The sequence below is a fragment of the Mauremys reevesii genome, linkage group 2, assembly GCF_016161935.1.
Source record: "Mauremys reevesii isolate NIE-2019 linkage group 2, ASM1616193v1, whole genome shotgun sequence".
In the NCBI taxonomy this organism is placed as follows: Eukaryota; Metazoa; Chordata; order Testudines; family Geoemydidae; genus Mauremys; species Mauremys reevesii.
Window position 1 is genome coordinate 236,524,876 of NC_052624.1, and position 23,482 is coordinate 236,548,357.

Consider the following 23,482-nt stretch of genomic DNA (forward strand, 5'->3'; position numbering starts at 1 on the left):
AGACTAACACGGCTACCCCTCTGATACAAAAGTACTGAGGTAGGCAAGAAGCAGACACACTAGCTCTGTCTCAGGCCAAGACCATTGAAAAGGAACTGGGGGTGGGGGGAATGGGAGGGCAATTCACCTGCGCAGCCTGATATAGCTTGGGGAGCGGGGGGCGGCACGAAAAGACCAACGCTACATATGCTGGTCAAACGGAGGCTGCTAATGAAACTCTCTGATTGAGAGTGCCTGGGGCACACGTGTACCAAGAGTGAAACACCTATAGGGACACTATTCAAAGAACTCTTGACTTATCACAGGATTCTGCTCTGTCCCACCAGGACTGCAGCCTTTCCAGCACTTTGCACCTGCAGGGATTGGGTGTCACCTGCCCTGCAGTAGTGCAGGGAGCTCTATGTAGACCTCTGTCATGGAAATGAATAAGCAGGGCTGTGATAGTGGAGCTGCAGAGGGCTCCCTGTGCTGCTATTGGAGCCAATCAGCAGCCATGTGGCCTCCCCCACAGCTGGGGCTTGTCTTCCACTTCACAGTCCTGGCCAAGGTCTCTGCTCTATTATCCACCTTATCCAATTCCCTTCCTTGTTCCCCAGCATGAAATATAGAAAGCATGCAAGGAAGAGATTTGGATACTGTGGAGATTCAGATAATAGAATTTTGGATAAACAGGAGTATATTGTATACACGCAAAAGTGGCAAGTACAGTAGAATAGGCCCACAATCAAGTTATTCACAATACAGGTCCAGAATCTTTGCCCAGACTAGTTTGCAGGAATTCATTTTGTTCTGGTAAAATGGAGCCTTCTCATATTTTGCAATGTCTCAGCTTCCACACATGAGAACAAACTGGTTTTCCGTTTTATCAGAACCTTGTTTAGTAGCCATTGCAGCCTTTAAACAGCCATTTCTTTTCTACTTCGAGAACATAACATTCCCCCAAAGAAGTCTTGATAAAATCAGTGTCTGTAGTGAGAGTCTCAGTATCACAACAATTCATCTCACAACTGCGTGCCCTGGAATAGTTAGCATCATGCATTTTGACCCCAAATCGTATTTCTTCAAGAATGATATAACAGTGTAAATTAGATGGATTACTTTGATCAGTCAATTTTTTGGGGGTATCCAAGATGCCTTTTGGTTTCTAAAAACACTCTTTTTTCTATCTCAGTGGCAGTATAATTCTTTACCTGGAGGCTAATCTCCCATGTTCAAATTCCCATAATTATGATCACTGAGATGAAAGAGCAAACTAAGGCAACAAGCAAGCTCACATGGCCTGTTCTCCTTCATTGACTTGGATCATTTCTCGTTTGAGAAACAACCTCCCTTTACTGGTTTGCAAACAGATCTGCTAAAACATGCTCCATTCCCCTCACAAAGCGTGTACATTTCCCATAAGATTCCTACTCCTATCCTGTGGCAGAGAAGTACATGATTTTTAAAGCATTGTTCTTGACAGATCATGCACTGAAATGTATTTTGAACAATGGCACCGGTGGCTGTGTGATCCCCAATACCTCGGTTTTGCTAAGGGTGGGGGAGAAGTGAGGAAGTGAAGGGAATATAATCTTTGCTTCAGGAGGGAAAATAATTAGGAACCATTGTGTGACAAGCCTCTGGGGAACTACAACCCTGTCTCAGGTGAACTGGAGCTTAACTTCATCTCTGCTTCTCCCTTTCCTTGCACATACTTCCAGAGAAAAGGTTAAAAGGAGTGGCTGCTTGAGGAGAGAAGTGGGAGACCGCCTTTCATAAGGAGTTCACACTTGCACACTCTGTTCTACGCCACAGTGGAATTGCTGGACCAAGCGCTGATGTCTAGAACAATATACACTTGGCCAATATATAGTGTGCTAGATTTCTACATGCAGCTCTTGATTCCCTGGGTTGTCCCTGCAGCCTGGCAAGTCATATCCACCTTAACCATTCTCCTCACTTCATTCATTTTAAAGATGCTCTATGGATAACCTTGCAGATTTGGTGGCCTCTCTTCTGGGCCCCATTGCTATAAAATGGCACATTTCACCTACTCTGAGCTCCACTGAGTACATACAATTCAAACCTGGAGGCACCAGAGCCCAGCAGAATGGTACTCCAATTTCAAATATGCCAAAGACACTTGGAACAGTGCAGTGCAGAGTCTCAAAATGTGCACAGTGTGTGAAATCTCTAGACTACACATTAAAACACACACTGTCATGCCCTTTCTAAGTTTGTTTAGAAAGGCAGAGGCATAACACTACATTAAAATAGGCTTTTGCATTTAGACTGGTCACCATTAAAAAAAATCAGTGTTTACCAACATGTATTTGAGATGAGAGCTCAAATCAAAGCAACAAATAAGTTCAAGTCACTCAATGCTCTACTATGACATGGGCAACAGCAAGGGCCATATCATCATACCAATGAGAACCCCACAATGACAGAGATTAAGACCATTATTTGTAGAATGAGCTCTGCTTTCTGACCTTTGATCCAGGAACCATACGTACATTTCTAAATTAAGCACCTTTACTGGAAGGAACAATTCACTTCCCCCACGGAATTCTGCTGGCAAAGCATAGCACTTTAGATCAATTTTCCTCTGGGATTGGAGTACAGACTCTGGAATGTCTGTTCTGCTCCAGACAAGAATACACAAAGGTCAGACACAGCATGGTTACCAAATTATTTAAAGAAGCTCAGTTAACTTCTTACCACTGAATTTAGTATGAAGTGAGAATGTTTAATTTTAAGCCGAGAGATGAGAAGGTAAAAGATAACTAAGGACTAGACATACTGTGATTGTTGCCTTTTATTTAGTTTACCTTACCATTTACACAACCGTGAGGGAAGAATCCTAGCATTTTCTTTCTGAGAACAAGCAAGTTGTACAAATGAAATGTTAAACATCTACAGTTTATTGATTTATTTACATAACTTTACTCCTTTTGCCTTATTTCTCTGCTTTCCAGGAGCCCTAGCAGCACTGCATCAGCCTCCAGTAAAGTTGTATCTGTTTTTGCTCCCAAGAATCTAGATGTGAGTTCAAGGTCCACCAGTCTCAGACGCACTCTGGATCCTTTTTGATATTTTCTGGGGGAAAAACAAAACAAACAAAATAAGTTCTGTTAAGCACTAGACATGCTTACATCTTCTAGGATGGAATATATTCTAGAATCTCTGGCAGTAATGCACCCCAGCCTCCATTCCTAGCTCTCTCACAGGATTGCCTTTGTAATCTTGAACAAATCACTCAGCCCTTCCGTGTCTCACTTTATTGTCTGTCAAATGACATTGATAATATTTACCTACATATTTGCAAGAACACTTTGAAATCCTTGGCTGGAAGACATAAGTGCAAAGTAGTATATTACTAGTTTAAATTCCAAATCGATACTAGCTTCTTTGGCAAAAGATAAGGGAGTTGATAAGGTTTTTGCCAAGGTAATGATTCACCTCATTCTTTATGAAGTTAGCAGCATTACAGCATTGCACTCACCAATATTAGTTTACAGTTTACTGTATTTATAAGTAACAAAGTTGCAAGAAAAAATAGTTTGATTGGAAAGATTTTTAAAAAATAAAACAAACTACTCAAACAAATTCATTTTTAAAATTAAAATTTTGCAAGGCACTTGAGAGCCTGATGCAAAACCCAGTGAAGTCAAGGGAAAGACTTCCAATGATTTCAGTGGGTTTTGGATTAGGACCTTGGTCCCTAATTTCAAAAAATGATTAACGGTAACTTGTATGGAAACTAATACACGAACATTTGTGGTAACTTTCCTATTACACTGTAATTACACGCACACATATGCTATTTAAAGTACCTTGATACAGATAAGGAATGAACACAGGTGATTTTGCTAAAGAACAATAGGCATCTTTTAAATAAATATGTTTTACTTTTATTGAACTACATGTTTAAAACATTAGATGTGAATTAGAGACAGTGTGATCTGTGGGAAAGAGGGGAAAGCTAGTAAATTCTCTTTCTCTTTGTTTTAGGGCCCAATCTTGCTAAATACTTACGTACATGAGCTTAATCATGTGTGAAGGTTGTTCTGATAACTGGGCCTACAAATTTACCAAAATTTGGTTCAGTAAAAGATATTGCCTCAGCCACCTTGTCTTTATAAAAAGTGAATAAGTTCATAAGATGTCAAACTTAGAACAAAAAATATTAATGGGCCAAGGTATCAAAGGAAGACAAACTAAATTAGTCTAAACAAAAAATTCCTACTGATATAATTTAAGGACTATTTAAGGATTATTTCTGGTAATCAAGGATAGTGTGGAAATTAGAAAACCAAAATTGGTATGTCAGAAAGTAGGCCTAATTGGTGGACAAAATAAAGACAGCTATTCTGTCCATCATTTCCTTTGTGGGTCAAGTACAGTGAATGATAATCAATAATAAAGGCCTAATCTGTACCTATGCAGATTCCAATTAACTTCAATGAACTCTGCCCAGGTACAGCAATCCATGCTAGACCCCACTGAGAGACTAGGTCTTATGCTAGAATGGAGTTACTATTGAGAACTGTTTTGTTCTTCTACCAAAATGTTTTACTGTACCTGCGGTGTCATGTACACCATTATCAGCAAGACTTATACATCATCAAAGGGGAAGACAACACATCACTAGGTCATTGGTGACACTGCTACTCTCTGTTCAAAAAATATATGACACTGGCTATTCAAGCTACTTGGCATTTATTTAACTATGGCTAAGGCTACGTTTATGTCACGGAGTCAGTGACTTCCAGAGACCGTGGTGACATTCTCTGCTTCAGCCCCAGGGGCTGCAGGACTCTGAAGCTGACAGCCAGTGGGGTCCTGACAGGGTTCCAGCGACAGGCGACAGCAGCAACAAGCAACAGGGGGCCCTCTGCAAAGTTCCAGCCACACATGACAGACTCCTGAGGGGGCCCTCCTCAGGGTTCCAACGACAGGCGACAGCCTCACACAGGTGGGAGGAATGACGCCTCAGGCAAGCGGCTGGGGTGTCCTGTTTTCTCTTTGGGAAATATGGTCACCCTGCAGCTCGCAGCCGCTGTGGGCAGAGGGGGAACCCCATAGCTACCAGCCACCATGGTGGTGGGGGAAACATGGAACTGCAGCAGCAAAATTCGCAGACCAGTCACAGCTTCCATGAATTTTTGATATTGCCCATGACCTGTCCAAGACTTTTACTAAAAATAGCCCTGACAAAATCTTTGCCTTAACTATGCCTTATATCTTCACTTCCAAGCCTTAGGCAAGGAAGGAAGCTTTTTGTTTGATTCTATCCTCCACAGAGTTAGTATCATTTGCAATTTTTTGTTAAATTATTTAAAAAAAACAACCCCGCCATACCTACTATAATGGAACATTCTGCCTAGAGGAAGAGAAACACTTGTGTTTTATTGTTTTACTTTTTTAAAAAGTCAATGGGAGCTGCTCAACACTTGAGTCACCTAGGGCCTGCTTTTACCAAGCTGGGCACCCAAAATTAGTGAACACTTTGATAATGATACTGACCTTCTTTGTAAAGTGCTCTGAAAACTACTGATGAAAAGCACTATGTAAAAGCACTATGTATTTTTGAAAATTTCAGCCATAAGCAATTCTTACTTTTAATGCATGAAAAACTGAACACTTATCAAATGAGATCAATTTTGCCAACATGGCCAACTGGAGAAGGTGAAATAGGCAAGTCAGACTGTCTAATGTATATGCTCTCTTGACAAATTTTGTTTTTGCCTTTCAACCCAGGAAGTCAGCATTTACTGTCTGACAGCTAACTACTAGCACTGTGCAAAACAGTGGGAATCTCTTAGCAAAATGGTAATGGAATTGATCTCTCTTTAACAAGTCATCCAAGACTACAGAAAGACTGTGCTGAAAAACAAATGTGATCTTAAAACAAAGTGTTCTGGGCTCGTACGTATTTATTTTGATTTGTGAAGATCCTAGTTTACAGTTTACTCCTGGGCCTCTTGGTAAATCCTTTGCGGTTCAGGTGGTTGGGTTATGATTTTTTTTCCCAGAGTAGTAAAGGAAAAATAATTGATAGTGTGATTCTAAAGTAATAACTTCAGTGAGCAGCTTCTTGAGTGATTTTCCAAGACCTTGCCCTGATCACATTTGCCAGTAACAGTAGCAATCAATGCAATCAGTCAGGATTTTTACACACTTTTTTTTTAAAAAAAGAGAAAAATGAAGTATTTTGACTTTCCCAACACATGAGAAAAATAATACATTTCTTAAAGAGTAAAGTGCAGATCTTGAAACCTCTCAAGGACTTAGGTGAAGTAAAATTCACTTAACAGTTGTAGTGGTGTGTGAAATAGTCACTGTGAAATTCAAAAGGCTGGAGAACAGGGCATGCTTGCGTTTGGTTGTAAATTTGAAACTGATTTCCACAAAATGGGTTTTTAGCTCTTAAATAGGACTGTTTTAAAGCCAAATTGGCTTCACTGTGAAAACAGGCAAAATCTTGCAGTTTCACAGTAGAATTGCTGTTTTCATGAAAATTGGCTAAAGCACAAAATTTCAAGGGTATAAAAATGGGCAAAACAAAGTTACAGAAAATGTACCAAAATCTGAACCTATTTACTGGTGATGAGGACACACAAAAAAAGAAGCTGGTTTAGGCTTAGGATGACAAAAGATGCCTCTCACAGATGGGGGGCTGCTGACATATTACTGTGGCTCTTTGGCAATGTACATTGGTAAATTCTGGCTCCTTCTCAAGCTCAGGTTGGCCACTGCTGATATAGAGAGACTGCTCCTAGCACCTTCCAGCAGCCAGCAGCTACAAAAGACAGAGCCTTTTAGAAATATCCAGGGCCAATTCTCCAATATGAACCCAAGCGCTTCCCTCTTTATTAGCAGCACAGAAGGCTGGGTCTTCGTATCTCACCAGGGTGTTGTTCTTGGACAGTTGGACTTCATCTTACTTTAGCCCTTACTTTGGCTAGTAAAGTTTTCATCCCTTATGTATAAGGGGCTTGAGTGGGTGAGCAGATGAGGTATAAGAAAGAGGACTATGAATGGAATAAGTTAAAAAATAAGTTAGTCGTTGAGAGGGAGAGAGATTTTGGAAGAAGTTGTGGGTCAGCGGAAACAGACAGGAGGAGAAGGTGGAGAACACAATATATGAAAAGGAAAGGGATAAATAGGGAATGGAGAGGAAGAGAAAGACAGACTAACAACAGGTAACTCACTCAAAATAGTGTAAGAAAACATGATATCATCATCTACAATAGGATAGAAATAAAAGAAAATATAGAGTGAAGCCAGGAAGGAAGAGTAGGTATAGCAAAATCAAGAGAGACATAATAAGTTAGAATTTAATTTTTTTTTAAAATAGAAATGTTGAGTGATATGTTAAGTAAATACAAAGTAAACCGCACACAACTCTTTCAGTCTTTTGCAAAAGGAGGAGGGACAGATTTTTGCCCTGGATAATAAAATGTAGTCCATGAGCTAGGAGGTGTCAGGTAAATTGTCATGCCCCACCAGTACCTACATACATATAAACACACCAGTAAATTAACCTGCCCAGCAATGACCTAACTAGAGCGGTACCCTGCAAACTCTGTACTCACATGTATAGATCTTCAATAGGACTATTAAACTGAGGAGGGTTTTGCAGGATCAAGCCACTAATTCTCCAGAATGGAGAGAATCTTAAAAGTTACATATTAGCCTCCAAGTTCAAAGGTATTAATTTTACATATTAGCCTCCAAGTTCAAATACTGAAAAAACTCTTTTTTGTTTGATTACCACCATAATCATTTGGCATCCAGATACTATAGTGATGAGTGTTTTACAAATGCACAGATTAGACAGACAGTCTGACCAATATATATTACTATAAAAAAGTGAGTCGTACAAATGCAGGCTCTCTCTGTGTTATGCATCTCACAACTGTGAAGTAAATTCAATTTATCATAATGTTCCACAAGAATGCTTTAATCTCCCATTGTAGAATTATAAACAAGCCTATTTGCTCATGGTAAGGTTTGTAATGAACATTGCCCAAGTTCCTGGACATGCCTTTAACACATATTTGTAATGAAAAAGCCAAGTAATTGTATCATGGTGAAAGCATCACAAACCTTAACTGCTGCCTCAATAATTTGAATTTAAGTTCCAGATACTTTAATCACTCATAATCCAATTATTAAAGTTTTCTGTAGTCACAGCACACCTGCTTTCAAAAGTATCTTGAAGAACACCACCTTGAAGCAGCTGACAAAACCGTCAATTTGTGTGGTTATAAACATTTGCCTTTGTGACAGGTTTTCCCTACAGCTAGAAAACTTTAGGATAAAAGATCAATGGAGGATGTAGAGAAAGCGGAAACATGAATACTACTTGCAGTGGTTTCCCATCAGACAAGTTTAGAAGCATGGGGAAATGATAGGTTGCTGCAGGCCTGGTAATCATACATAAAACCCATCATTCAATGCAAGGCACCAAAGTATTAATCCTTAAAACAACCGAGGTTATCCTGTGTTTAAAGTAGAATCCAGAGACAAAGCAGGTATTTTGTTATGTTCAAAACCGGAGAACTGTCCAAGAAAGCACAAAATACCAATGGAAAAGGAAAGGAATTGTCCCAGCTTTCTTTCTCTCTTTTTTTAAAGGGTTTGCTCTCTTTTAAAATGATGTCAGCAGCTGTATTCAAGAGCATTCCATATCAGGACAATTTGTGGGTAGAACAGACAGGAACAACGAGCCTGTCTCTTAACCTCTGCAAGTGTTATGTGTGTTTGTAAAGCATTCCAGTATTTGTCAACTTTCCATTGTCAAGTGAGAATACTGAACCCACTTTGAAGTAAACAATTTGAAGGATAGTTTGGTCTGGAGTGGAAGCAGTGGTATAGAATTCCTCTGCAAAACTTTTGGAAAACTCAAAAAAGGGAAAACAATGCAATTTGGAAGTAAATTCTAAGGAAAAGGAGTGGCTCACCTTCTTTATAATTTACTTCCAAAACAGTAATCAGAAGGGCAATATCAGGTAGATGAAAATTAGTTTGTGAGTTAAGGCAGCCTCTGGAATAATTAATTTAGATCCCTTTGATGCTTCAGTCCTATTTCTTGCACAACAGAACTCTTTTCTCCTACCCAGAAAAAGTTCCCCTTCCTTCTGACCTAATAGCATAGCTTTCAAACCAGAGTTGGCCTTTGGCGTACCTCTAAGGACCTGCACACACTGAGACTAATCACTGATTTCTTTTGAAAAAGTTTCCAGCCCTTTTTCTTGTAAAGGCATCTTTGAAAACATAAATTGATAGCTGAAAGTCAAAGATTGTCAATGCTTTCTTACTAAAGGTCATGTTCCCCTCCACAGCCACCAACATTTGTCCTTTTGGACCCATGAAAACCTCAATTTTGGAATTGGTCTGGAGTCCTCAGGTTTGGATGGAGGACTCCAGACCAATTCCCAGTTTTGGAGGCAGGACTCTGTGGGCTGCCAGTGCAGGTGCTGGGGGTGCCATAAATTCCTGGTGAACCACCAGTCAGCTACTGAACTGGATCTCCAGACTACTGTTCCTTGACAAACTATTTTGGCAACTATTCATAGGTTTCTGTCTGTCTTGTAGTGGGAAGCTGGCAATGGCACAAAGGTGCCTCATCCCTCAAACATCTTTCTATAGAAAATGACTCAGACTGGAGGTGCCTCAAAGAACCATATCAATACCTTTTCTCAAAACCTGAAGACAGTAATTGTCCACAATGGTGTGATCATAATAGACACAAGTTGCTTATGGTAGTGGTAACAGGAGTGGTAGATTTTATTACTTTTGGAAGGGTGGAGAAGGTTACAGGGAAAACAGGGTAAGGAGTCTGAAGGGGCGAGCAAAAAGAAAAGCCATTTTTCATATTCAAACCTCAAGTTTCTACAACAAATGTTGATCCACCGACACTGTATATCTTCAATATTTTGTAGTATAAATTTAACAAAAATATAGTAAGTTTTCAAAAACAATACCCCCACAAATTGGTGCAACCAGGAATGGAAAATACTATATATGTGCAATATAACTTACTTTCCAAATGATCATACCCTTCTATTTTATTCTGATTCTCAGACCATGCCTCTCACTTTTGTACCAGAGCTTTAAGTCTGTTAAAACCAATTTTTTTCTTTCAAACCAAGAAAAAACACAATCTCTCATTGAAGACTCTTCTGGATACCAAATTTCAACATTTAAATTTTAGCCATTTTCAATGTTGTCCTATTCAAAAACAAAAGCAAACAAACCTAAGAATATTTTCATAAGAAAGACAGGAGGGTGGGGGGCTTGTAGTGATGGTTTACAACCCATGACAATATAGCTGGGGAAAAAAGTTCAAATATTGGTTTAAGACGTTACCTTTGGATAGAGTGTAAGATCTGCAAAGTGAGTAATTCAGAAAGCAACGAGCATGTAAAAACCAGGGGCTACAACTGAAACTGTTCTGTGACTCTAACTAGAGTGTTTGCTATCAAGTGAATAGTGTTGCAAGTGTGCAATTTCATGTCTATTCATGGGTAGCAGGAGTATCCTTATTTTGAGAATAACAGACATTCTCTCCAGACTCTAAAGTATGGTATAATGACTGCAGTATTTTTTTTTCAGTCATTCAATATATAAGAATTTTATCTGGCCACTTTCCCAGCATCATAATCATGAAGCCTTTGCCATTAAAATCATATAACAATTATTATTTTAAGTTAAAGTGAAAGGGCTTTTATTCCTAGAAAGGTTATAAAATCAATGACAATTGCAGAAGCGGGGGCACTTTACATGTCTTAATTTTCTCCATCCTTTTAAAACTGATTTTAAAAATGCATTCATACACAAAGGCTCCTCAGAAATCCTCTGTTCCACTTCATAAACATGTAACATTGCTACCCTGAAAGGCAAGTAGGACATCTCAAATAAGCATATTCAAAATGAAAATACTCTGTTCTGTCTGGGGTTTTCTTTGTTTGTTGTTGTTGTTTTTTTAACTTCCAGAGCTTTCTTTGGAGTGATCTTTATGAAGTCTAAAGCTAAACAGATTCAATCCCAGACCTTGATATGCCTGTTCTCTTCCACTATGCACTCTTTCATACCATATGCTGAACCAAAAGAGCCTGCCTGTCTCATCTGGATAGGAAAAGGGCAATTAAATCTGGTTTTGTGTTTCTGTATTAAGGGCATGATTTAAAGTCTTTCCTTTGGAGAGGTTTTTGACATTCTTTCCACAGACATTTTTTAACATCTGCCAATGCATTCTAGTGATGGTTCTCATAGATTTAAATAGAGGGAATTTCTCTGGCTAGTTCTTTGATATAAATATATTAAATAATGCAAAGCACACTGAAGTCAAGGCTAGGACTGAACCGCAGTATCCAGTATCTATATAGAATGCTGTGAGAAATTCTGATTTTGCTAGGCAAATTAGCTGTATTACTGCAACAATGCATCTTCAGACTTTCAAAATGCATCTTTTGAAACTAATAATGAATAGTGTGTTTATTCCAATACCTTAATACAGTGTAGTTAAGATTTTCTACAGTTTCTCACCATTTCCAACTTTAAAATGGAAGACTTCATATTTGTTAACTTAAAAAAACCATAAGAACAAAAATCAATGGTCTTTTATGCAATTTTACAGTCAATTTGGCTCCAATTTCTTTCTTTGATATTATCACCACTGTTCAAGTACACCAACAGCAATCTGAACTCCCCCGTGCTATGTGCTATGCTCATAGTTCCTTACTAAAATACCATTATTCGTAACAGAACTTCTGATTTAGTAAAGTTAAGAATAAAAAATATTTGTATTTCATTGTCAGGAGTTTGTTTTGGAATTATAAAATGTTCAGAGCTCTGTCCTTAGCCCGGCAACTGCTCATTTGCTCTAGCGACGGGGTGGGGTGGGGGGTCATATGTCACAGTTCACGGCAACCACATCTGTATTCCCCTCTCTGGTACAGCAAGGGCATTGACATTCAGGCTTCTGGCTCCTGTCACCTCTCGAGTGTAGACATGTCTCACTCCCTTCTGACCAGGATATATCCAGGTTGTACAGTTCCCTGGCTTCTATATGTTGCACCCACCAAAAGAGAGTCCGCCTAAACAGTCCTGCTTGCTTTCTCTTCAGAAACTAATAATAGAGTAATTGCCAACAATGATAAGTTACCACATGGCATTTCCAATGCAAGCTTATTTTATTTTTAAGATAAAACCACTACAGAGAAAACATTAAAACAATAAAAGAACCTACACACATGCTAATAAGCCCACTGATTGTCTCCAACATGGGTTCTGGCAGGTGAGTCCTTCATATCCTTCAAAGGGGTCATTTTGTGGTCACACGTTCATAACAGCATCAGTGCATAACAACATAAGAACGGCCGTACTGGGTCAGACCAAAGGTCCATCTAGCCCAGTATCTGTCTACCGACAGTGGCCAATGCCAGGTGCCCCAGAGGGAGTGAACCTAACAGGCAATGATCAAGTGATCTCTCTCCTGCCATCCATCTCCATCCTCTGATGAACAGAGGCTAGGGACACCATTCTTTACCCATCCTGGCTAATAGCCATTTATGGACTTCACCACCATGAATTTATCCAGTTCTCTTTTAAACACTGTTATAGTCCTAGCCTTCACAACCTCCTCAGGTAAGGAGTTCCACAAGTTGACTGTGCGCTGCGTGAAGAAGAACTTCCTTTTATTTGTTTTAAACCTGCTGCCTATTAATTTCATTTGGTGACCCCTAGTTCTTGTATTATGGGAATAAGTAAATAACTTTTCCTTATCCACTTTCTCAACATCACTCATGATTTTAAATACCTCTATCATATCCCCCCTTAGTCTCCTCTTTTCCAAGCTGAAGAGACCTAGCCTCTTTAATCTTTCCTCATATGGGACCCTCTCCAAACCCCTAATCTACACAGTCTTATAGGGTCTCATTAGGCCAAGTCCTTCCAACGCTTCCCTAAGGATTGTAGCCCTCTGTAGACCAGGGGTCCTGTCCATTTGTTAGATCAGGAAGAAGCCCCCGAGCCTGTTTAAAACCAAGCTATATATCCAAAATCCTTTCTTTGTCTGTTAGCCCCTGGAGAATCCCCTTTGAACTAGTGTATGCAAACCTCCCTGGGGGTGGCTTCAAAAGGCTGATAACCAGAGGAATTACATTAGCAAACCGACTCCTCCTAGAGAAGTTACATACAATCTCACACCACCACAAATAATTGCATTTTTAATACAATGGACCCCAAAGGTATTAAACTCAGTTCAATAAGGTTTAACTCAATTCAGTGAGGTGTTTGTCCAGGATACTGTTATATCTGCCACAGTAGAGCTGGCTTAAAAAAAACAAACAGGTGGGGATATTCCTCTGTTGTCCAAAGATTATACAGGCTGGCATAGGCGACTGGTTGTGGGCGGATCCAGGGAATGAAGCCTGGTTAGTGCACACTGCTCTTCATCAATCCCTGACTAGCAAGCAACCACCCCAAGAGTCACTGCAGCCAAAGCATAGTTTTGAGCAACTCTAAACTACGCTCAAAGTTGAACAGGCCTCCAGGGTTTGAGTCCTGCAACCTACTCCTTTGCAGTACCCCCACCTCTGCTGCACCCAGCAGAAGACTGGATCCAGGATGTACTTGCATCACATGAGGATGCTGAAGTACTTTCTAGGTCATTAGTAACCGAAGAGATGTTAGACAAAATCCACTAGGGATAAACATTTTTAATCAGCAGGCCTGGATAACTTACACCGAATGGTCCTAAAAGAGCTGGCTGAAAAGTCCTTGGCCCATTAAAATTAATTTTTAATAAATCTTGCTATACTGGGGAGATTCCAGAAGATTGAGAGAGGGCTAATATTGTGCCAATATTCAAAAAGCGCAAGAAGGATGAACAAGGATAACTATAAGCTGCTTAGCTTGACATCAATCACAGGCAAAATAATGGAAAAAACTGATATGGGATTCAATTAATAAAGAATTAAAAGACAGGAATATAATTAATGCCACAAAACATGGCTTTATGGAAAATAGGCCTTGTCAAACAAACATCATTTTATTCTTTGATGAGATTACAAGTTTGGATGATAGACGTAACCTCCTAGATGTAATGTACTTAGACTTCTGTAAAGCATTTGGTTTAGTACCACACAACATTCAGATAAAAAAATTAGCACTATACAATATCAATAAAGCACATGTTAAATGGACTAAGAACTGGCTAACTGACAGATCACAAAAAGTCGTCATTAATGGGGAACATCATCAAATGGGAGTGTTTCTAGTGGGGTTCCACAGTGTGTGGTAGTAAGCCTTATGCTGTCCAACATTTTCACCAATGATCTGGAAATAAATATAAAATCACTGCTGAGATAATTTGTAGAGGACACAAAACTCGGCAAAGTTGGTAAATTATAGTGAGGACCACTGGAGCAAACTACAAAAGGGACGTGGTGGATTTTCCATCACTTGACGTCTTTCTCAAAGAGATGCTTTAGTCAAGTGTAGTTTTTGGGCTCAATGCAGGGGTAACTGTGAAATTTAATGGCTTGTGATATACACGAGGTCAATCTAGGTGATCTATTAGGTCCCTTCTTCCCTTAAACTCTATGAATCATTATTGCAGCAGTCAGTCAATCAGAAGAAGAATGTATACTCAAAATGGGATTTACAAGGCATCCCTGTTCTCTGCAATCATTAAGTACGACACAAAAATGCTCCATGGTTGCTGGTGGCCAAAGTTAGATTTACTCCATTCTGTAAGAAATTGTATTTTGTTTTTCTTGTGACTTGTCCACCCATGGCCACTTTATCTAGACTTGCTTCCTCTCCATTTCTTTGTTCTCATCTTTCCATGTGCTAAAAAGCAAATATCTTTTTATACTTTGTTGCTGAGTATTTAGTTTCATGCTATTTGTTTAATAAGTGTCCGGGATATTTTTTGCTCCATATGTCACCATACAGGTATAAAAAAACCTCCTTTCATAAGTGGAAAGGGACATGCTTTTCAGGATAATGTTAAGCATTGCAAAAACTATTCACCTATCTTACATTCTTTGAAATACTTAGTAGAATGCATCAAGCCTATATGTAACCTTTACCCTAGTGCCCATATTCATTACACTGTGCACTGTATTTTCTAACTACAGTATATGCACAAAGTATACAAACAATCACCACTGAAATCAGCAGGAGTTGTGTGTGCCTGAGGTTGGATTTGGTCCCAAGAACTATTTTATTTAACAACTTCTAAAAGACAAAATTGTCTTGACATTCTCAGATAAAGATTTGGGAGTGTAATTAGATCCTGAAGCATAAAAGGACATTCTGTGACATGAAAATCCATATAACCTATGGATCTTATAAAAACACATTATACAGTAAAACTGTCACTACACGGTCTAAACAGGTGTGAATTTTAATGTCTACTGACATTACTTTTAATAATGTCTACTCTGATAAGGACTGCAACGTTTGGGGGTTAAAGGGTTACCTTCTTTATACTTATGGAGCTGCCCAAAACTTAAATATATTGATCAAGTGGTCTCTTCATTCCAGATGACTCAGATTTCTGTATCCTTGTCATTCTTTGGTGTGCTTATGTTGTTGGCTGTTAGACCAATAAGAATTGAGGTGTTTGGGGGGGTTTTGTTTGTGGTTTTTTTTTAAAGAAGTGATAGTGTAGATTACCTCTTCGTAGAATAGGTGGGTCAACGTTAGTGGATAGCTGAAATATGTCTGTTTTCAGTGTCTGCTGATAAAACCAAAGAATACAATGCCTCATTACAGCCCTTTTATGACAGAAGTCATCCTAACAAATTGGTAAAATAACTGTCCATCACATTGTACAATGATGGTAATATCACTAATTAATTGCTATATTTTTCTGCTAAAGTAAAAATAAAACTCTCAAAGTTTGAAATCATTTACAGGTAAATCTTAATTCTACATGTGGCTCTTAAAGCAGAGGTTTTGCTCTTTAAAAAAATATTCTAGATAGAAATTCATATTTTTAAGAACTTCTTAAACGTACTGCTAGCTTTTACCTTAAAGTAAACCCTTCTTCCAAAGTGTCCCACACTATGCTGCAGTGACATTTGCCAGAATAGAAAAAAAATTTTTGTTGACTGTGTAGAAGAATCAGTTTGTGTTGTTAAAAGCTATTATTGAAACTTTTTGAAAGAGCCCCTCTTCTTTCACACTAAAGGAATTATTTTATATATGATATTTTTCATATAATATCAAATATGAATTGTATAACCTTTTCTCCCTGGCACAATCTGTAAGATTTGACAAATGAAACCTGAAAAAGGTAACTGCTGTCATCAAAGAACTTGTATCAGGTATAGTTATGTCATAATATAACAATTTATGCCAGTCACCTTCCCAGACCGGAATGTAGAATTTGTCACCTAACTTGAGAGGAAACATCATTTCAAAAGGACTGTGGTAAAGGAAATAGAGATCTTCAGTTGAGATTCAGCTACTTTGTTCTTAAGGAACATAATCAGTAGACAAACTCTTTTGGAAGACAAAAATATTGTTACTTAATTTAAAAATAATATTTTAAAAATAAGTATTATATATATGGGATTTAGTTACTATTTAGGCAGTAATGCCAGCAAATTTATCATTTCTAAAAGCTTAGTAGGATTGCAAAAGGATTATACACTTATGTAGAGAATGAGACTATCCAGTTATGCTAAATTGGATTTTTTAAAAGTTATAATATAACTTCTAATTTAAATCCCCCCCATCAGAAAGATATTGTTCACTGAAGAGTGTTTTCCACCCCCCCCTTTTTTTAAAGCATCTGTTTTTTGTAATTCTCAGAGACTGACCACTCTATTAGAGAGACCACTTGTGTGATCATATATTGCAATTCCTAAGTTACTATGTCATATTGGCTAACAATCAGACTTAAATGTAGGTTCATGTCTTAGACTCAGAAAATGTATCTGTGCTTACCTGACAATTTCCTCTCTTTTAGTATTAATGTCCACAGATCCATTATAATGGGTACTTCAGCTTGCTTGAGGCTTGGAGGGAAGAACTAGACCACTCAGTCATTGGCAACATAGGATTACCATACCTCCTGAAGATCCCACCAGATGTGGCAATTTCCACAGCCATAATTCCACTTCTACTTTACTAAATTAGACAGTGTTAAATGTACTTTGAGGAAGAAGCACTACAATTCCTCCTACTGCAGAGTATAGGTAATTCTCTTTCATAAACTGTACCTATTGGGTTCCGGGAAGTGGGTGGGCAGAAGCCCGCCCACTGCTAAAGGATCCCCCCCAGCCTAAGGGGAGGATCTACAGGACCTCAAAACCCAACTGAGTTCGGGGGACAACTAATAAAAGAACAGGGACAGGAGTGCGGTCAAAGGGTCATAAGAAGGGAGCCTGACAGGGACACCGAGCAGAGAACCCCGGACAGCGCCCACTGCTCCTCGAAGGCGTCAAGGGAGCCAGCGGACGCCGCCCAGAGGAACTCCGCCCGAATATGTAAATGGACAGAGTTTCATGAACTGTAGCAGGGTGGTTACCCTGCTCTTGCCCTGAAGGGCTTAAAACAGCCCTGGGAGGAGGTTGTGGCTGGGAGCTGCTAAACTGGGCTGATTAGGAAGTGGCTGCAGCTGGGCCACGCCTCAATCAGACCACAGCTGGCCTGTATAAAGAGGCTGGGAGCCAGGAGCTCAACAGTCTCCCTCTGCCTGTAGAGGGAGAAGGGGCTGGCTGCAGGGAGCTAGAGACAGAGTACCTGAGTGAAGCAGGGCTGGGGAAAGGTGGAGGAGCTGGGGAGCTCCAGCCTGGAAAGCCCCAGGCTGCGGCCTAGCATAAGGCCAACAGGTACTGGGAGTTGCAGAGGGCAGTCCAGGGGTAGGCAAATGCAGCAGGTCCAAATCCAACCTTGCCAGTGATGAGTAGGCTGATACTGCAGTCTGCCCCAGGGTCTGGGGCTAGATGGTGACTGGCAGTAGCCTTATACTGAGGTAAGGTGGGAATAGTGGGTGGGGGTTCCCCAGGGAGGGGAGACTAAGATTGAGGGGATTACTGCTAGGGAGCAGCACCCCAGGTACAAAGGCACCAGGTCTGTGAGGGACACACGGGGCCAGAGGACAAGCCGATCACCAGCCTGCAGAGGGCGCTCCAGAGCTGGAATGAGCTAATTCCCGGAAGTCACCAGCAGGAGGCGCTGCAGGGGTGAGTCTGAACCTCTACATGAACAAAAACCAGATCTTTGGATGTTCAGTTCCATCTCTATTCTAGATGATCCATTTACCTCTGGGTGAGTTGGATCTGTGGACAGTATTACTTGAAGAAATAAAATTTTCAAATAAACACACAGTTACATCTTCCTATTCATCATGCCTAGATCCACAGATCCATTACAATGCAGTTTTCACAGCAGTGTGCCTCCAGGGTAGGAGCCAGGATCATCTTTTAAATATGGATCTCCAAAATGAGGGATATTACATATCCCTCCACATCTCCTTGTGAAAATGTCTGCCAAAATTTGTATGGATAAAGAATGGATATCAATATGTAAAGTTTTGGTGAATTTGTGTACTGATGGTCATGTGGCTGTCTGTCAATACAGGAAACATGACTATTCTGCTGGAGGTTATCAGTGCTCCCAAGGACTAGACTTTGATGCTTAACAGAAGGAAGAATATTTCTTGAGTTTACTTTGCGAATGAATGACATGACATAATAGTTGTAAGGACTACTTGTTTGAATTCAAAGAATAATACTGGGTCTCATTGGAGAACGATCTCAATTTCAAAACTTGGCTGACTGGCGAGAACAGCTATTGTGAAGTCTATTTTAATGGACAGGAAGTACAATGATTCCTCATGCATAAGTTCTTTCTGGATGGTGCAATAACCATCAGAAAGAGGTTTCAAGGTTGTGCTCTATTACCTTCTGGGACTAGAATAAAGGTTTTTGCCCTAAGTAAGTATTTAATGTACACATTTTCCTTTTTAAAAACTTATTTATAGCAATATACTAAACAGATTTGAACTTTTTGCTTAGATGCTCTCATATACTCACATTAAGTTCCTCCTGGAGGAACTCTAGGCTATATTACATTTGTTTAACATCATTGTTAAATGTGGACTTTGTACTAGTCAGTAGAATAAGTTCTATTGGTTGACTTCTTGTTAGGGTCCATGAGCGTGGTAATTACTTCATCCAAGTATCTATTTTGAACCTGTCTGGTCATGGCTGAAGGATTTTTTTTTAATTTTTTTTTTGCAATAGCATACCTCCTCAGTGAAGTAGAGACATTTGAACATCCAGTGCTGGATTAACCAGGGTGAGGTTGAGAGGCATAATCTCTTCAACCAGAAAGGAATAAACAGTATCATTGCTGCTCTCTCCTTCCTATCTTGTGCATGGCCCTGAGAAGCAGTGGAAAAAGTGGAAAGGCATATAGTGAAGACATTGCACAGCTTTGCAAGAGGTCATTCACCACCTAACCTCCTGGGTCTAGACACAGTGAGAAGCCACGGGGCACTTTTTTGCTGTTTCTGGATGCAAAGAGACCAATCACGAGCCCACCAAATTGATTTGCAATAAGAAGATATTTCTGGAGGAAGGTTCCATTCTGCTTAATCCAACTTCTGCCATCTAAACCCTGGTATGCATCTTCCCTTTAATGGGCAGTGCACAGAGATAAGAAACTTTGCTCTGACCAGGACAAGAGTTGTTTTTGTCTCTGGGGATTAGGTCAGGCTGACAATTTTCTTCATCTTTTATTTATGAAACCCCATCAGACACATTGACTGTCACAATCAGAACACAATCCATGGAAGAAACAGTTCTCCAAGACGTTAATGAATCATTATGTTCCAGCTGGTGGATGCTGTGTTGTCCCCCTTTCTGGTACCTATCCTCTAGATTGAAGTGGGACCTGAAAGAGCACCCTCCCAAGCTGGAATCTGACATAAGGATCCTCAGGCCTGGTTCACTAGTGGATGGATCCCTTTAAAAAAATTGATTATTTGCCTTTAGTTAAGGGAGCAGAGAATATACAATGGGACTTTGATCACTACCAATGGATATGCATGATATGCAGAAGGGACAATAAGAATTACTGGATAGGTCTCTCATGAACTCTGCTTCATTGAAGCTTTTCTATATATGAGATCAGCATTCCCAACAGACTCCAGTAAGAATAGTTTTTTGTTTTTGTACTATCACTTGTTTTCTTGATGCCCATCTTCGTCTTCTGTTAATGTTCTTCTGAGATGAAACCTTGTACTTGATAGCATTTCTCCTTGGCTCACCCTATGATTGAGTTCCCTGGCACCAAATGACATTTGTTTATCATGAATCCAAGATACTTCAGAAACAGTATCCTTTGTGTACTTGTTTCTGCTTTTTCACCGTACAGAGCTGTGATCAGAAAAATCGTCCAGGACGAGATAAAATTGAATTTTCTTCTTCCTTACAGCCAATTTTAATACTACCATGATCCTGCAAGAGACACTGGGAGCACTTGTCAGAACAAATGGCAATGACTGAAGTTGAAGGGGAACATCTGCTATCCATATGCAAAATGGAATTGTCAGTGAGATGGTAACATGGGAATATGAAGATAAGCCTAGTTTAGGAATTTATTCAGATGTTTCAGATTGAACCCTTCTCTATTTGTTCCCAATTGTTGATGACTAGAAATAGGATAGGGAATCTACTCTTTCCCTCCTGCATGGTACAACTTGGGTTCCCCATTGCATTTGAATTAGATTGCTTCCTCCTCCACGCTGCTTGTGTTCCAGTAGGCAGGGGGTAGGTTAGTTACTGAGAGCACAAGAGACAGGCTCCCTGCTCCCAGTTCCAGTGCCCTATCTGGAGCAGGTGAGAATGGCCATTACTGGGAAAGTCCTTCTGAGCCCCCACAGCCCTGGGATGGATGATGCATGTTCAGTCACTCTGTGTGGATAGTTCATGTGCAGTCCAATCAGCACATGGAGCTGTGAGAGGCTTGAAGATGGTTCAATGAAGATGGAATCTCTGAAGATTTTAGTTGTTGCACTGCAATTTTTCAGAGGTTTATAACTTGGCCAAATTTTGGCGGATTCCCCTTGGGATGGCAAAAGCCCTGACCACAAAAGCCAACCCCTGCAAAATTTCAAGTCTCCACTCCAAAGCATGCGGGCGCTAGAGCTGTTTAAAGAGAAGGTTGTCAGAATTCTTTTAATATGGGAAAAACAATGTATTTTTCTCTAGCCTCGTTGTTGAAAATGGCTCACCAGCCGTTGGTTGAAAATTTTCCCCCAAAAATTCAGCTTGAGGCATCCATCCATAATGGAAAATTTCAGTTCACATAGTTAACATTTGGCAAAGTTATAAGCAACTGAAAACAGGATCTGATCATGGGACAGATGAGGCAGCCTTAATGAGAGAGACAAGGTGGGTGACGTAATATCTTTTATTGGACCAACTGGTGAGGGAGACAAGCTTTCGAGCTTATGCCAAGCCCTTCTTCAGGTCTCAACAACATTGCATACAATGTTAATACAACCTTAATAATAGACAGTATGACCAGCCCTGCCTATAATATTTTTAGGGTGGTTATTTTCTTGGGTAAGTTTCTAAAATAAAAAATATTTAGAAACCAAAGGGCACTTCCCAATATTTAAAAAACATGGTAGGTTTCATTTTTAACTAAAAAAAAAATCAAAATATCCTAAGAACAATCTTAGCTACCTATGAATGAACAATGCACAAGCTACCTTATGAATGCACAATAAAATACTGGTACTAAACAGACTTTTTGGTGAAAAAAATGGTCATGGTTTCCTTGTCAAAGGGAAATTTTCAGATTTTTTTCTGGAACTTTTTTTGCACTTCCTTAGGACTCAGCCCATTCAAATGACTTTGCTAGTTAATAAAAGTACTTTCTAGAGGGAACATAAAATTCTTACAAAGGGTTGGCACCCTGAAAAGAAAATGAAGATGGTTTGGCAGTGTCATACCATCAGAGTTCAAGACCCCAGCAGGAATGAGTCTAAAGTGTGCTGCAAGGCTACCCACAATTGATTTCTATCAGAAATGACAAATATCAGTCTCTGAGCAAACCTAACACTTGAAGACGACACAATGTTTTTACTTTCTGCTAAATATAGTCCATTAAAAAACATTTTTGGATTTCAAAAAAATTTGTTGACCCAAACATGTAAAATGAGACAAAACAAGCAAATGTAGGAAGAGCTGAATGCTTTGTCCGTTATGGCTTGAAAGCAGTAATTCTAGGCAGCTAAAAATGTGTTCTCTGGCACAACAGGCGAATGACTTGTATGTAGACAAAAGATTTAAATGTGAAGACAGAGGAAAGGGCAGCTTTTGGAAACATTATAAAGAAAGACTTGAGCCTGTGATGGCTTCTATATAGGGAGAAGTGGCAAAGATTCCCCTGATGCTACAGTCTTGGGATATGGGAAAATTAAAGGAGCTATCAATGAATATAGTAAAGGAAAGAAATTCAGAAGGAATAAGAGTTCAGTTCTGGAGAAAATGAGTGGGAGATGGCAGCTGAACATCCAAGAAAAGATTTGTCTGAGAGAAGCTAAAGTTGCAAGTTGAAACGTGACCAGGAGGGTCACAAGGAGAGAGGTGGAAGACAGGAAGTCTAGGCAGCAAGAACACCGTATGCCTTGGGATTTAGGAAACATAGGGGAGCAAGAAAATAGGATGGGACTTAGAGAAGGAATTTGGATCAAACGATGGTGACTTTTCATGACAGGAGAAACAAGAATATGTTTGTAGGCAGTGAAAAATGGAATGGCTGAAACTAAGGGAGAGGGATATAGTTTAAATGAGTATGAACCAGGGAATGGATTGAAGAGAGAGACTGTTAAAAGAAAGGTCTCAGAGCTGGAAACAGGAGCAAAGGAGTAGAGAAAGGATATGCCTAAGCTGCAATAAAAGACCTGCAGCAGTGAGTCTCAGAGCCCAGGTCAACTGACTTGGGTTTACAGGGCATTGGCTGCGCAGTTTAAAAAAAATAATAAAAAGCAGTGTAGGCTTTAGGTTTGGGGTGAAGCTCAGGCTCTGAAACCCTGTAAAGGGGGAAGGCCTCAAAGATCAGGCTGCAGTCTGAGCCCAAATGTCTATTTCTAGCCCCGTAGCACAAGCCCCACGAGCCCAGTCAATTGACCTGGGCTCTGAGACTTGGCGCTGCAGATTTTTCTTTGTAGTGTAGATGTACCAAAGAGGGTGGAATTGCGGCAGGGAAGGAGACAGATGACAGCAGGACTGAACTCAGTGTTTTCACAGCAAGCTGAAGACGTACTATATTATGTAAGTGCTCAGAATGGTTATGTGTAGTGACATACTTCACAAATGGAACGGGGCACCTCCTCAGCTAAACTGTTTGGATTTAGATACTGAAATATTGCTCAGGAGAGAAACAAGGATCAAGTTCCAACTACTGTAAAAGCTCCTAAATTAGCAAACCAACCAATCAAAAAAGCAATTGT

The 23,482-nt window shown here is 39.8% G+C and overlaps 1 protein-coding gene across 1 annotated transcript in view; it reads right to left on the reverse strand.

The window, feature by feature from the left end:
- Window positions 1–2,782: 2,782 nt before the first annotated feature.
- The window catches only part of TPD52 (tumor protein D52), a 216,284-nt gene continuing 195,584 nt past the window's right edge, over window positions 2,783–23,482 (reverse strand). The window contains exon 7 of the mRNA XM_039523247.1: window positions 2,783–3,078. Within this exon, the coding sequence (XP_039379181.1) occupies window positions 2,925–3,078 (154 nt within the window). The 3' untranslated portion in view covers window positions 2,783–2,924. The remainder of the gene's footprint in view (window positions 3,079–23,482) is intronic.